This window comes from Pseudorasbora parva, chromosome 18, assembly GCF_024679245.1.
Source record: "Pseudorasbora parva isolate DD20220531a chromosome 18, ASM2467924v1, whole genome shotgun sequence".
NCBI classification, from domain to species: domain Eukaryota; kingdom Metazoa; phylum Chordata; class Actinopteri; order Cypriniformes; family Gobionidae; genus Pseudorasbora; species Pseudorasbora parva.
In genome coordinates this window covers 2,626,390-2,641,883 of record NC_090189.1, presented here as the reverse complement: position 1 = coordinate 2,641,883, position 15,494 = coordinate 2,626,390, and the positions used below count along the sequence as shown (strand labels likewise).

At 36.0% G+C, this 15,494-nt stretch overlaps 1 protein-coding gene across 2 annotated transcripts in view; it reads left to right on the top strand.

Annotated features, from left to right (window-relative positions):
- Positions 1 to 15,494, top strand: part of LOC137045828 (lysosome membrane protein 2-like) — a 64,992-nt gene that overhangs the window by 28,770 nt on the left and 20,728 nt on the right. For both annotated transcript variants that reach the window (XM_067422752.1, XM_067422753.1), the window contains exons 4-8: positions 4,272 to 4,419; positions 5,002 to 5,196; positions 5,577 to 5,668; positions 5,754 to 5,873; positions 12,648 to 12,826. In XM_067422752.1, the coding sequence (XP_067278853.1) occupies positions 4,272 to 4,419; positions 5,002 to 5,196; positions 5,577 to 5,668; positions 5,754 to 5,873; positions 12,648 to 12,826 (734 nt within the window). The remainder of the gene's footprint in view (positions 1 to 4,271; positions 4,420 to 5,001; positions 5,197 to 5,576; positions 5,669 to 5,753; positions 5,874 to 12,647; positions 12,827 to 15,494) is intronic.

The following is a 15,494-nucleotide window of genomic DNA, read 5'->3' as shown; positions in this document are numbered from 1 at the left end:
CACACACACACACACATGTGTATATACATTGCCAGACCCGGATATATATTAAGTTGTGTGTGTATATGTAAAAAACTAAATTGTTATATTACTGGTAACAAACACCCATGTTTACTTCTGTGAGCGGATTCACACACACACACACACACACACACACACACACACACACACACACACACACACACACACACACACACACACACACACACCTTAAACAAATATCAAAGTCTGTGTCTGTTAACTGAACCAGCAGAGAGAACACACACCGACCTCTGCTCCTGAATTTGGGTAATTCAGAGCAAACAGAAAACCCTTGAGCAGGAATCGATCTGATCTGATGTTGAGCCATAGAGGATGAATCATCAATAATTCACTTTTACTGCACATCCTGTACTTATAGGTCATGTTTCCTGCGATCATCGTTTGCATTATGCAGCTGTTTGTTTAACCCTCTGGTCTGAAAAAATGACCAAAACATTCTACGTTTTGAAATGTTATTTTATTTTTGCTTCATCAGAATGGGATGACACTTGGTGACTTTTGTCACATTAGCTATGTGAACACACACAATAATCATGGAGAGGTTTCAGTTCTGTTAAAGGTTTAGTTCACTTTTAAATAAACCTTTGCTGAGGATTTCCTCACCCTCATGTCATCTAAGATGTTCATGTCTTTCTTTCTGCAGTCGAAAAGAAATGCAGGTTTTTGATGAAAGCACTCCAGGATTTTTCTCCATATAATGGCCTCAATGGGCCTCAAACGGCTCAAGGGCCAAATTCAGGACCTTGTTCATTTTCAGTGCAGCTTTAAAAGGCTTTAAACCACACCAGACGATGAATAAGGGTCTTATCTAGCCAAATGATCGTCATTTAAACGAAAATAAACATTTGTACATTTTATAAGCACAAATGCTAGGCTTGTTCTTTTCTGTGATGTGCGTTCGTTACGTTGAAAAAGTCCCGCTTGAGGTCGGCGGAAGAACCGAGTCAGTGTTTACAAGTGTGTGTAAGGAGGACCATACACACATATTCAAATGTCTTTGTGTCAGTTTATCGTTTAAAACATTTTTACGAACACTTGTAAACACTGACTTGGTACTTCCGCCTACGTCAAGCGTGACCTTTTCAGCGTGATTGTGTATTAAGTGTCGTCACGAACGTGCATCACAGAACAGAGCAAGGCCAGCAATTGTGCTTATAAAACTTAAACTCTTTGATTTTTTTTGTTTAAATGACGATGGTTTGGCTAGATAAGACCCTTATTCACCATCTGGTGTTTAAAGCCCTCTGAAGCTGGACTGAAACTGCACCGTTTGAGGCCCATTGAAGTCCATTATATGGAGAAACATTTATTTTCGACTAAAGAAAGAAAGACATCTGGGATGAAATGGGGGTGAGGAAATTATCAGCAAAAGTTTATTTAAAAGTGAACTAATCCTTTAACACTACGGATCTTAGAGACAAAACTGTCCAAAAGCATTTTTTTATTTATTTTTAAAAATACTTCCCTTAATCTGAGTGGTACAAGACTTGGCTACTTTTTCTAAGTTTGCCACCTGAACATAAAAAAAATACATTGACTTGATTTTACAATGTTAAGTGGTTGAAAAAAAAAAACTCCTTAATTGGGCCTTCGTGGACAAAAATGTCCACCCATAGGAATCAATGGGAATTTAATAGATTTCAGAGCTTTTTCATTTTTATTTGTCCAAAAAAAAAAAAAAATCCAACACAATGATGATCATACATACACAGAAGTGAAGGTGTGAGTCTGTACAACATTCTGAATGTGGCAAACACTCACACATGCATGCACACACACACACACACACACACACACACGATCTCCTACTTTGTCATTTTCTTATTGCATGGTTAGATTTTTCTAAGCATGTTTTGGCATATTTTTATAGTCTAAAACAACAAAAAAAATATTATTATTTTTTTAATTTACAATTTTAACTTGTGATAAAATGTAAAATTTAAGAGGTTAAATTCATTAAAACATTGGTTTATAGAGTTCAGCCTTCATGCAGCTATGCTTATTGCAGCCATTGGGTACTATTATTGCCATCTAGTGGCTACTGAAAATTATTAATTTTATACCAACATAGGTCACCAGATGTCACCAAAGTCATCACATTTTTAGGGTTTGGCTCTCTGAACATACTGGAATTGTTTGTTTCACTAAAATTAAGTTACTAATAAATTTATAAAAATAAATATATAAAATAGATATGTTTTACATAAAAATGGTACTTTTAGTGGTAAATAAATTAAAAAAAAAAAAAAACTGCATCAATGGATAGTTTTTATATTATTGAAGATATTGATATAACATTTATTTAAAAACATTTTTTGAGGTCACACCTCAGACCCCCGTGGACAAAAGTGTCCACTAAGGACCAATGAAGGGCAGTTAAGTGAAGGTCTTTTAAAGGGTCCTAAAAAAATAGTCACACTCGTCTCCTTCGGAACCAAAAATGACTGACTTATAGGAAATTAATGGTAAATACGCACAAAAATAAATAAAAAAATAAAAAAAATATATATACAGAGCGCATTTTTGCAAATGTGTGAAACAAAATCAATAATTCAGCCACAATGCAGTAAAAAAAAACAGCAAGGAAGAGGTTACACTAGTCTAAAACATCGAGAGTTCAAAACAGACACAAACACTCAAACACACACACACACACATGTAAACACACTCAGAGAGACACACACACACTCAAACCACGATATTATACACATACAACTGAACTGGTGAGGCTGTTTCAGTTTGGTAAAATTGAGTCAAAAATCTCAAATAAGAGGTTAAAAGCAGATCTATAATGTCCACCAGCCGGTTGTTATCGCAGAATAAACCCCTCCAGAGTGATCAGGACCCCGAGGCGAAGCGGAGCGCCACTCTGAAGGGGTTTATTCTGAGATAACAACCGGCTGGGTGGACATTATCCCGCTTATTACACGGCTACTAGTCTCAAATAAATTAGACACAAAATATTGTCTTGAGATTAAATATTTCATTAGCTCTTACGCAAAGCTTCCGCGAAGAAAAACAGTTCCAGACTGCTTTAAGCCTTTATCTATTGCTGCTAAATGTTGAGAATGAATGCTGAAAGAGTTAGTTCACCCAAAAATGAAACCAAGCCTATGATTTACTCACCCTCAAGTCATTATAGGTGTTTATGACATTCTTCTGTCAGACAAATACAATCAGAGTTATATTTAAAAAGTCCAGGCTAACGTTAATCCCAGCAGTAGTTGGAGCTGTTTCTGAAGTCCATTAAATGCAGCTGTCCGTCAAATAACGTGCTCCACACGACTCCGATGGGTTAATAGAGCCTTCTGATTCCAATCGATGCGTTTGTGTGAGAAAAATATCCATATTAAAAACGTTATAAAGGAAACCCGCCTTGAAGTCTTCCATTGTAACCCACGGCTGTTTAAGCCACAAGATGGCGCCAGCGTTAAGCACAGAAGTAGTACTGGGAATAACACACCGCTGGAATGCGCAATTGACCAATCAGAATCAAGTATTTCACAGAGCCGTGTGTATAAGCTGTGATAAAACATACCTGTTCATTTTTGTTACATTTTTATTAAATTTGATGTTATATGTTCAAAATGTTCTCCTCTCTGCTCAGGTTTGACTGTAGTGAAATATATGTTAAAACTGACACTTCAAATCAACATAAAACAATTAAACTAAACTTTGACTAAAAGTAGTCTTTGAAAATGTCTGAGTATAAAAATATGTATTTATGTCTAAAAACACTAGATAATTATAAGCCACTTTATATTGAGTTATATATGAATCTAGTGGTCATAACAGGGCATTACATCCGTTATTCTTCTCTTACACCCACCAGATGGCACTAATCTACCCTCAACATAGTTGATTTGTGAATGCCTAGTCTCTATTTTAACATGAAATACTGTTTTAATTGAAAAATTATAATACAAAATATTAATATTTAATTAATAATAATAATAGTATTAATAATTTTTTGTTTTTCTTATTATTATTATTTTCAATATGGAAAAATACCTAATAACATCTTTATAGATATTGCATAGTATCATAAAATACCCTCAAAATTCTAAATAATAATCAAAAAATATTATTGAATTAAAATAAATGACATTGGTTTTACTGGGGGTGAAAAGTTTCATTTTTTTAAGGCTTCGGTCACTTTTGACCGCGTAGAGGACCAGAGGGTTCGATAGTTTGATGCTGAACTCACTGGTGTTTCTAACCCGTTCCAGAGAGTACCGGCCCAAACACAACGTGACGTTTGTGGAGAACGGGACCAAGGTCTCTGCGTATACCAAGAAGATTTTCGTCTTTGTGCGTGAGAAGTCCGTCGGAGACCCGAGTGAGGATATGGTGACGACCGTGAATATACCGGCGGTGGTGAGGACGCAGTTAAAGCACACGACGTACACCGCTAACAACGCGCTTCTTACTCAGTATTTTTGTCTTGTTTCTAGTCCAAACATCTAAAAATTCTTAAAATAAGAAGTATTTACTAGACAAGCAAAAGTAATTGTCTTGTTTTGGGGAAAATAACTCAAAATGAAGAGAGTTTTTGCTTAAAATAAGATAAATAATCTACCAATGGGGTGAGAAAAATAATCTTAATTCACACAGAAAACAAGATTATTTGTCTATGGAGCCCCGCACATGACATGCAGCGAAAAACTAGTAGCCTAAATCGGGCACATGATTTATAAATCGAGGGAAGGAAATAGCAAATCATGCGCACTATTTACCTTTTTTCTTGCATGTCATGTGCTCCATATTTTTCTCACCCCATTGGCAGATTATTTATCTTATTTTAAGCAAAAACTCTCTAGTAAATGTTTCTAATGTAAGAATTGTTAGATATTTGGACTAGAAACACGACAGAAATGCTAAGTAAGAAAAGCGTTTTTTGCAGTTAAAGCCACCTGTGGTTTGTTGTTCTGGATCTCACGCTCTGGTTTCCTCAAACAGGCCGTGATGAACCGGATCAAAGGCGCCGGATTCTGGGTCTCGTCCGGCATCTCCATGTATATGGGCTCCATCGGCACCACCATGTTCATGACACACACCGTGGACGAGCTGCTGTGGGGCTTCAAGGACCCGCTGCTCAGCCGCCTGCGCACCATCAAGCCCGACACTGATGAATACTTCGGCCTCATGCTGAACGTGAGTATCACTCACACACACACACACACACACACACACACACACACACACACACACACACACACACACACACACACACACACACACACACACACACACACACACACACTGCCCCTAAACCCATCACACACACACACACACACACTAAACCTACCCATCACAGGAAACATTCTGCATTTTTACTTTCTCAAAAAAACTCCTCCTGTGTGATTTATAAGATGTTTTCATCATGGGGACCTAAAATGTCCCCACAAGGACAAGGATTTCGGATATTGCCATCTTTGTGGAAATATTTTTGTCCCCTTAACGTAGGGACTACCAGCACACACACACACACACGTTTGTTTTTGTGACATATGGGTTGTCTGTTGTGTCGTCAGAAAAACGGCAGTGATGACGGGGAGTTTGTGTATCACACCGGAGAGCAGAACTACCTGGACTTCGGCCGCGTTTACACCTGGAAGGGACAGAAGTAAAGGCCCGGTGGTGCTGAATTATTATATTTAATAAAGCAGAGAGATGGAGAGACGGTTGATGTCATGTGCTCCGTGTTTTAGGATGTTGTCCTTCTGGAAAAGCAACCAGAGTAACATGATCAACGGCTCGGACGGCAGCGGCTTCCACCTGTTCCTGAGCAAAGACGAGCGGCTCAACGTCTTTACCCCTGACCTCTGCAGGTCACATGATCACTCACATCTACACACACACACACACACTCATGTGCTGCGTTCCACTCCACCATAGAGACAGAGCGTATTTAGGCCACGCCCACACCGGCGGGAAAACAATCCAGCGCTCTCCATTGACTTTGTATTGCGTGAGGCGCCTCATTTCAGACTTATTAAAAAAAGCAGAACCATGTCTAACAGATGATAAGTGACAAGGTGTGCAGCAAACAAGCTAAAAAACACAGAACTATGTTTTTATAAGCTGTCGACCCCCAAAAAACGAGCGTTTAAGGAGATAAAAGTGGACACAGGCAATAAGACGTGAAGCTTCAGTAGAAGAATGGGTCAGTTTTGGGATCCTGACCCTCAGTGTGTCTCCGTGTGCAGTAAACATGTTGTCAAATATCCAAATGTCAGTTTTGTATATTATATTTCCTGTCTCTGATGACTTTCTCCTCCAGGGGGCGTAGTTCTCAGTGTGATATAGCATCTCGCGCTCTGTCTCTATTGCCTGTATCCACTTGTGTGTCTTTAAACGCTCATTTTTTGGGTCAGCAGCTTATAAACACTTCTGGGTTTTTGGTTCTGTGTTTTTAGCTTGTTTTCTTTTCACCTCGTCACATATCAGCTTTTAGACATTGTTCGATTTTTTTTTATAAGTCAGAAGGAGGTGCTTAAGTGACAAGGAGGCGCATCCCGCAATAGAAAGTCAATGGAGACGGTTGGTTTGTTTTTGGAAGCAAATCTTTGCGTTCGTTTAAGAAAAATATCAAAATGTAAAACTTTCTGAATTAAATTCGAAAACAGAATTAGTATGTCCCAAATCATAGTATGCTAAAAAAAGAGTAATCCAAAGATATCCAGATGGTTTACTATTTCCAGTCAAAATTCGATGTGCGGATCGATGCACACTCTAACTGATATTGCCCTCAATCCACTGCCAGTTGAACGAGGATTCGGTTAGGACTACAAACACGGATAAAAAGCGTTAAAAAACTACAAACATGGCGGATGTGTGAGTCCGACGGTTAAGTTGAGAGGTTTAGATAAAGGGGTTTGCAGAATGTTTCCTGTGATGGGTAGGTTTAGGGGCTGTGTGTGTGTGTGTGTGTGTGTGTGTGTGTGTGTGTGTGTGTGTGTGTGTGTGTGTGTGTGTGTAAAGGGTAGGTTTAGGGGCAGTTTAAGGGGATAGAAAATACGGTTTGTACAGTATAAAAACCATTACACCTATGGAGAGTCCCTGTAAACCACACAGACCAACATGTGTGTGTGTGTGTGTGTGTGTGTGTGTGTGTGTGTGTGTGTGTGTGTAAAGGGTAGGTTTAGGGGCAGTTTAAGGGGATAGAAAATACGGTTTGTACAGTATAAAAACCATTACGCCTATGGAGAGTCCCTGTAAAAACCACACAGACCACCTTGTGAGTGTGTGTGTGTGTGTGTGTGTGTTTGTGTGTGTGTGTGTGTGTGTGAGGGAGGTGCGGTGCGGTACCTGCTGTTCTGTACGCCGTGTGTTGGCAGCACATCTCATACATGCCGTTCTTCGAGGGTGGAGGTCTCAGTAAATCTCACGCCATCCGGACCTCCTCCTCCTCCTCCTCCTCCTCATGTCGTAATGCGGTGGAAAGTTCATCTGTTCAGGCCGTTTCATGAGAACTTCCTACTACTGTTGTGTTGTGGATGCTGATGTTTCCCTGCAGCTGCTCCGTCTTCATGACTGCATTACACAGCATCCGCTCATTGGAGCTTATCATGTGTGATGTTTACGGAAGAGGAATAGGGCCAAGCCAAAAAAAAAGATCTTGAGATTAAAGGCATTATAATGCGAGATTTAACTCGTAAAATGTCGAGAAAAAAGTAGAGATACAATCTCGAGAATAAACACATCAAATATCGAGAATAAAGTCATTGTGTTTCGAGAAAAAAAGTCTAAATGAAATCTTGAGAATAACGATCAGTGTTCATTGAGTAGCTACTGATAGAGGACATGGCAGAGTGAGATCATTTAGTCAAGCTATAGTAGTGCTACGCATTAGTCCTGCATTATCTATTAATAACAGACCATTAGTCTAAAGTGTTAACCTTTATGGAAGAAGCACAACAAACCAACCAATCAGGGATGGTGGGGCCAGCGATAAGCTTGCATTTGTCCACTGGTTGTCGTCCAAAAGTGAGTACATCTCGCAAATTGGACTGAATTTTTTATACTAAAAAGACCTAGCCGCTTGCAAACTCTCTTTAAAGTTCGAATACTGATTATAGTTATAATGTCATAATTAGATAAAGTTGACATTATTTCTTTGTTACTGGAAGAAAGTCTGAAATATAGCTTGACTAGATCCAACTCTGCCATGTCCTCTGTCAGTAGCTACGCAATGAACACTGATCCAATGTTATTTCCACTTTTTTCCTCGAAACACAATGACTTTATTCTCGATATTTAATGAGTTTATTCTCAAGATTTTACTTCGACTTTTTCTCTTGAAATGTAACGCGTTTAATCTCGCATTATAAGGACTTTAATCTCGAGATTTATTTACACAGAAAAATAGGGTGTCCAAATTTTACCTTTAGGGGAACAGTTTGTCTCTGGGGCAGTACCCTTAAAAGGACAACTTTGTACCTTTTTTTTACTCCTTAAAGGTGCATATTAGTACCTTTGAGTACAAATGCGTTCCTTAAGGTACTACTATGAACCTTTTGTGGTAAAAATGGTACAAAGATGTCCTTTTAAGGGTACTGCCCCAGAGACTGTTGTACCCCTAAAGGTACAATTTGGACACCCTATTTTTCTGTGTGTATTATTGCTTGGCCCTAATCCTCTTCCGTAGATGTTTGACTTTATTATCTAGAATAACTATAATCATTCAGGAGTGATGAACTGACGGACAGCTGCAGATGAGACTGAACATCATTATAATTTCTCTCGACCTCTCCTCCACTAATGACAGATGAAAACTGAAGCAATGTGGGAATAAAACTTTACTCCCATTCCCTGCAATATCACTGCAATATTACAGAAACACACACACACACACACACACGGCCTGCTGGGATTTTACAACATGACTGCAGTTTTACTCAAGAGAGCGGATCGCTCTAGCGCTCACGGCTGGATACTTCACATCTACACTTCTTTTTGTTACTTTAACTAATAAAGTAATGTTTTAATTTTTCTATAACTTAAAAAAAAAGTAATTTCATAAAATGTACAGGCTTAGTAATATAACTTTATATAATGAATTCTCATTTATATAATATATTATTTATTTAACATTTATAAAATAATGCATTTTTTATTTCCTCTTTGTATGTTTGTTTTTTAAAATATTTTATAACCTGTTCCTTTAATTTTTTTAATACATATCATAAAACATATAGATTTAATAATGTAAATAATGCATTATTTATTTATTTATTTAACATTTATACATTATATATAATTTTACTGAATCTATTTTTTATTTATTCTATATTTAATTTATATTTGTAATAATATATTTTTATATAATGCATAATAATTTATTTATTTAACATTTTTTATAATTAAATATATTAATATTATTAATTTATTTTTTTCAATATTTAAATGTTATTTAATTTTAATTAATGAGTTTCCATTCCATTTCCACCTTTAGATTTTAAAAATCTACTTTTAATAACTTCATAAAATGTATATACTTAATAATATAACTTTATATAATGTATTTATTTATTATATATTGTTTTATATAACCGTTTATTAATTTTTTTGTTATTTATTTATTCAACATTTTACTTTAAATATTTTTACTTTTAACTTTAAAATCAATTAATGAATATATAATTTATCATTAATTTGTTATTTATAGTAACATTTGTTTTTTCAAATTAATTTGCATTATTTAATAATGCAGTTTTTAATTTCACTTTTTAAAAAATATATCAATTTTTCTCCTTGTTCCTCAAATATTTTTTTAAATAACAAAAAAATAAAATAATTGAAGTATATTTACAAGAAAGATATTAAGTAAAATATTAATAATATTATTATTATTATTATTATTATTATTATTATTATTATTATTATTATTTATATCTACAAGAGAAATATGAAGTGAATTCTTCTTATTAGTATTATTTATGGAATATTTCTACAAGAAACATTAATTATTATTATTATTATTATTATTATTATTTATGGTGTATTTCTGGAATATTTCTAGACTCATTTGCCCTGTTTTTGTCATGTAATGCGATTGAGTTTCCTCTCAGCTGGTGATATATGACGAGTGACGCACGCTCTTATTTTAATCCTCCATGTAATGTGTCTCTGCTCACCCTTGACCTTTCACCTGGAGTCCTGCTGACCCCTCCGTCTATTTCCAGTGGGATCTCTGACCTAAACCGCCCATCTTTGTTCGGTGCGGAAAGAATTTATCCGTCTTGGCGTGACTGGCCGCACAGTTTTGCGTGTACGGCTCCTCTGGCATGTTTTCAAGGCTCTTGCCCTAGTTGCTCATGAGCTGCGGTTATTGTGCTGGAGGGGACAGCTGTCCTTGTCCTTTCCCACTGACTCCTCACCTGGATTTGTAAGAGAAAAGCGTCCGTCTGAACGGCGTGTGTAACCTTTGTACATCGTTTAATCAGCCGGCCCGTCTGGAAAACTAATTTCCCCTGAAACAAACGCCCATTAGCACATAATGTTTCCAAACGCTTCCTAAAAAAGGAACACTTGATCCTCCTGGGGTCTCTTCAGGCATGGGCGGCACTAGGCCCTGTTTAGAGAGGCTTCAGCCAGGTCAATGTCAAAATCCAATCAAATCAGAGTAAAGGCGGGCTTTATGTTCACACAACTGTAAAAAAATATATTTTTTTAAAGTTACCTGGTTTCCTTAATTTTGAGTTCATTGAAAATAAAATTTTGAGTTAATACAATGAACATTTTTTGAGATTCAACAACCTTTATTAAATTATTATTAAAAGATTTTGTAAGCATATTGGGTAATTGTGTGTGTTTATTTGTGATGACGCAGCCAAATTGTGCTATTTTCATGATTTATCACTTCTTTTCATTTTTTATATGGTTCAGATACAATAATATTTTGAGTTTCTATTTATTAAATAAATTTCCTTCATTGTATCAACTCAAATTTTTAATTTCAATAAACTCAAAATTTTAAGGCAACCAGGTTACTCACTTTTCTAAGTTAAACCAACAAAAAACACTTTTTTTACAGTGTATACGCAAATTTTAGCAGCGCAACTCGCACTGCCAAAAGATGCTTTTCTTACTCAGTATTTTTGTCTTGTGTTTTGCCCAAACATCTACAAATTCTTAAAACAAGAAGTCCTTACTAGACACGCAAAAGTAATTCAGCCATGTCAATGTCAAAATATTTGAGAAAACCAATCAAATCAGAGTAAAGGCGGCTTTATGCACTCAAAAAAAAAAAAAGATTCAGATAGATAAGACACATTTAAATGATGTTTACTTAATTAAATTGTGTCGAAGTTAGATATGTTTGTTCAATCAGCCTAATATATTTAAAACTAATAATAAAACGTATTGGATTTACGCAATCTAAAATTAATAAATTCGTGTTAAAACTACATGAAATATTTGTGCTGCCATAACTAACTGGGCAGTGGATCTGTAGTTCCCAGCATGCTTTGCAAGGGTCTGCGCTAGGAGAGAAGATTTATTGATTAAAGTGATATTTTATGTGTTTTACAGAAAAGGGAAAGATGTTATTAGTTTATGTTAGTGTTTAATGTTCAGTTATGTTGGACATTTACAGGAGTTTCTGTCATTTTGTGGTTAGCATTATGCAGATGTGTGTGTGTGTGTGTGTGTGTGTGTGTGTGTGTGTGTGTGTGTGTGTGTGTGTGTGTGTGTGTGTGTGAGTGTGAGTGTGAGTGTGTGTGTGTGTGTGTGTGTGTGTGTGTGAGCCTGTTTATGTGGTTTATGAGGACATCAAATGTCCTCATAATTCAAATGGCCTTAAAAACACTAAATTATGTTTTTTTGAGAAAGTAAAAATGCTGAATGTTTCCTGTGATGGGTAGGTTTAGGGGTGTGTGTGTGTGTGTGTGTGTGTGTGTGTGTGTATGTGTGTGTGTGTGTGTGTGTGTGTGTGATGGGTAGGTTTAGGGGCAGTGTAAGGGGATAGAAAATACGGTTTGTACAGTATAAAAACCATTACGCCTATGGAGAGTCCCTGTAAACCACATAGACCAACATGTGTGTGTGTGTGTGTGTGTGTGTGTGTGTGTGTGTGTGTAGGCTGTGGGCACTTGGATTCATTGGATGAATTCCGTCTCTCAATTCAATATTTTTAGTTTGTCCAATTGCATTTTATTTCTAAAAATATGCTTGCTGTTTAAAAGTTTTAAAGGCAAATTTAATTGATAAATGTGTTCACATGACATAGTAAACTTGAATTACAAGTATGTAAATGAGTTTAAGTTAGTCATATGGGAGTATGTCAGATGGAGCGTCACTGACTGGCTTAAACCATCATAATGTGCATTTATACAACAATAATACAATAATGCGGCGACATAAAACATTTAATTTGCTTTTGATACTTAAGTACTATTGAAATCAAATATTTCTGTACTTTTACTTCAGCAAAAATCTGTTTTTACAACTTTCTCTTGTAACGGAGTAATATTTCACCAGTTTACTCAAGTAATGAAGTTGTGTAGTTTGTCCTCCTCTGGTCAGTCTGAACCTGTTGTAAATGTTCTGCTCATTGTAAAGCTTGATGTTATTTGATGGCTGTTCTGTCGTCGCTTCTGCAGGTCCATCCACATGCGCTTTGAGAAGGAGGTGGAGGTGAAGGGCATCCCTGCGTACCGGTTTACACCGCCCCGCGCCGCGCTGGCCAGCGGGAAAAACAACCCGGAAAACGAGGGATTCTGCGTCACTCCCAATAAATGCCTGGACGACGGCGTGCTGGATGTGTCTGCCTGTCGCAAAGGTGCATTAAAGCATGTCTAAAATATATATATAATAATAATTATTACATATTTTATCAAATAGTATAAGATTAATTTAAGTAATATAAGTATCTACCACAGATGCAAACTCTTTATTAAACAGAAAACATATTCAGGAAGTATGGGAGCTGAATATTAATTTGTAATGAAATCAGAATCAGAATCAGAAAGAGCTTTATTGCCAAGTGTGCTTTCACACACAAGGAATTTGTTTTGGTGCTGAAGCTTCCAGTGCACATAAACAATACAATACAACACGGTAATAAAAAATATGAAGAAAAATATGAAGAAAAATATGAACAGTATAAGGTCACGGTTACGTTTAGTCAGAAGACATAGATTATGAGCATTTACAGTATTTGGGTGGTAAGAATAAATATAAATAATAAATAATATAAGTAATCACCTTCTCAGAAACACTTTCTCATTGGATTTATGCAAACCTCGTAGGTCACCTCGAGATTTCTCTTTTTGAGATCAAAATCGGTCACCTACGAGATTTGCGTAGATCCAATGAGAGTGTTTTGGGGGAGGGATGGGGTTCATTCAGGCTGATCTTTTTTTCTCGTTTTGTGAAGTGACATTACAAGGTAATAAAGAAATAGGGTTTAACTTATGAGGCGGTGCACAACGTGTCCCATATTGATGCCTTTGTAACCAGTGGGATCTTCAGTTTTCAGTTTTGAGTGTTAATGAAGCTAAGATGATTTCCAACATTCATTTTATCTGGGTGTTGTCCTCGTCTTGTTTGCGTACTGTATTCAGCTCCCACATCTATTGAATCATTTTTTGTGTTTTATAAAGGGTTGTTTAGCCCTGCATAAAACTTACCTTAGAATTAGTTTTCAGGCAGATGCAAAGATACTTTATAGTGTCTAGAAATGAGCATAAAAGTAAATATATTGAAGAAAACCTTGCAGAATGTTTTCTCGATCCACGCAATGTTCTCAACTTTTTTACCCCTCACCCGTTTACATTCCTAAATTACTAAAACATTATTCATTAAGCGTATTTTCTTGTGTGCTTGAGAAGTAATTATATATATGACAATAAGCAATACGTTAAATGAATAATGCTTTAGAAATTCAGGAATGCAAACGGGCAAATACATGCAAAAAAAAAAAAAAAAGTATATATATATATATATATATATATATATATATATATATATATATATATATATATAATATTTATAATTTATAAATTTATAAATATATAAATTTATAAATATTCAAAATATTTAAAAAATGTATTACTATTTTATTACTACCAGTTTGAAAACATTACTATTTTTAATGTTTCTTAAAAAGAGTCTCCTCTGCTCATCAAGTCTGCATTTATTTGATCAAAAATACATTAAAACAGCTAAATATTATTACAATTTAAAATAATGGATTTCAATTTTAATATACTTTAAAAAAAAATGATGCTGAATTTTACTCTTTCCACTTTTGACAGGTACTGTATATAAAATTTTAGACACACGAAATGAATGCATTAATTACTAGAATAATTAATAACTTGTGAAATGAGTCGTGCACGAATATTATTCACTTTTGTTTATGAATAATTGTTTTCAAGTTGAAGTCACTTCTGGGCATTTTGACCCTTAAAGTAAAGTGAGTCATGTAGAACTGCTGACCTTCCTCTCAGATCTGTGTTTGTGTTTTATAGTTTTCTGTCACGCTGTGCTCATGTGAGCTTCAGCAGCACCATTACTATATTGCCAAAGCATTCGAGCGCTCACATATTACAGGTGTATGAAATAACCACACACACACACACACACACACACACACACACACACACAAACACACACACACACGTGTGTGTTGTCAAACATGAGGGCTGGAAAACTCTCACCTCTGTCCCAGTAACGCTGGAGTCTAATTTCCCCTCATGTGCTCAGAACAGAGGCGGTAAATCCATCTGGGTTACTCACGGTCACGCCTGATTGTTTTCATCGTCAAGGTCAGAGTTCCTAGCCATATTTTCATGAGACGATGTTCCTTCGTTCTTTAACATCACGACAGGATGAACATCCACCATGTCTCAGGGGGCTCGTCTTATTTGTAAGACAATGTGAGGAGGAGAAGACGTCATTTCTGCTGTTAGATGAACATTCGTAATAATAACTTCTCTTTTGTCTGACAGGGTCACTAACTTGTTGAGGAAGAAAGAATGTATGTGGTATACGATGCCAGATGTTTCAGTGTTTGTTTGCTCTTGTTTAATTCATACAGTGGTAAATTTAATCCGTATATATATATAATCGGGGCCTAAAACGATATTTTGTCACACCTGCCATTATCAGCTGATATATGTTTGTTTTTAATGTTATCGTTATCAGCCAACTTATCGGTATCGGCCGATATATATATTAGTTTTTAATGTTATCGCTATCGACCGCCATATCGGTATCGGCTGATCTATGTTAGTTTTTAATGTTATTGTCATCGACCACCATATCGGTATCGGCCGATATATATATTAGTTTTTAATGTTATCGTTATCGACCGCCATATCGGTATCGGCTGATCTATGTTAGTTTTTAATGTTATTGTCATCGACCACCATATCGGTATCGGCCGGTATATATTAGTTTTTAATTTTACCGTTATCAATCGCCATATCGGTATCGGCCGGTAT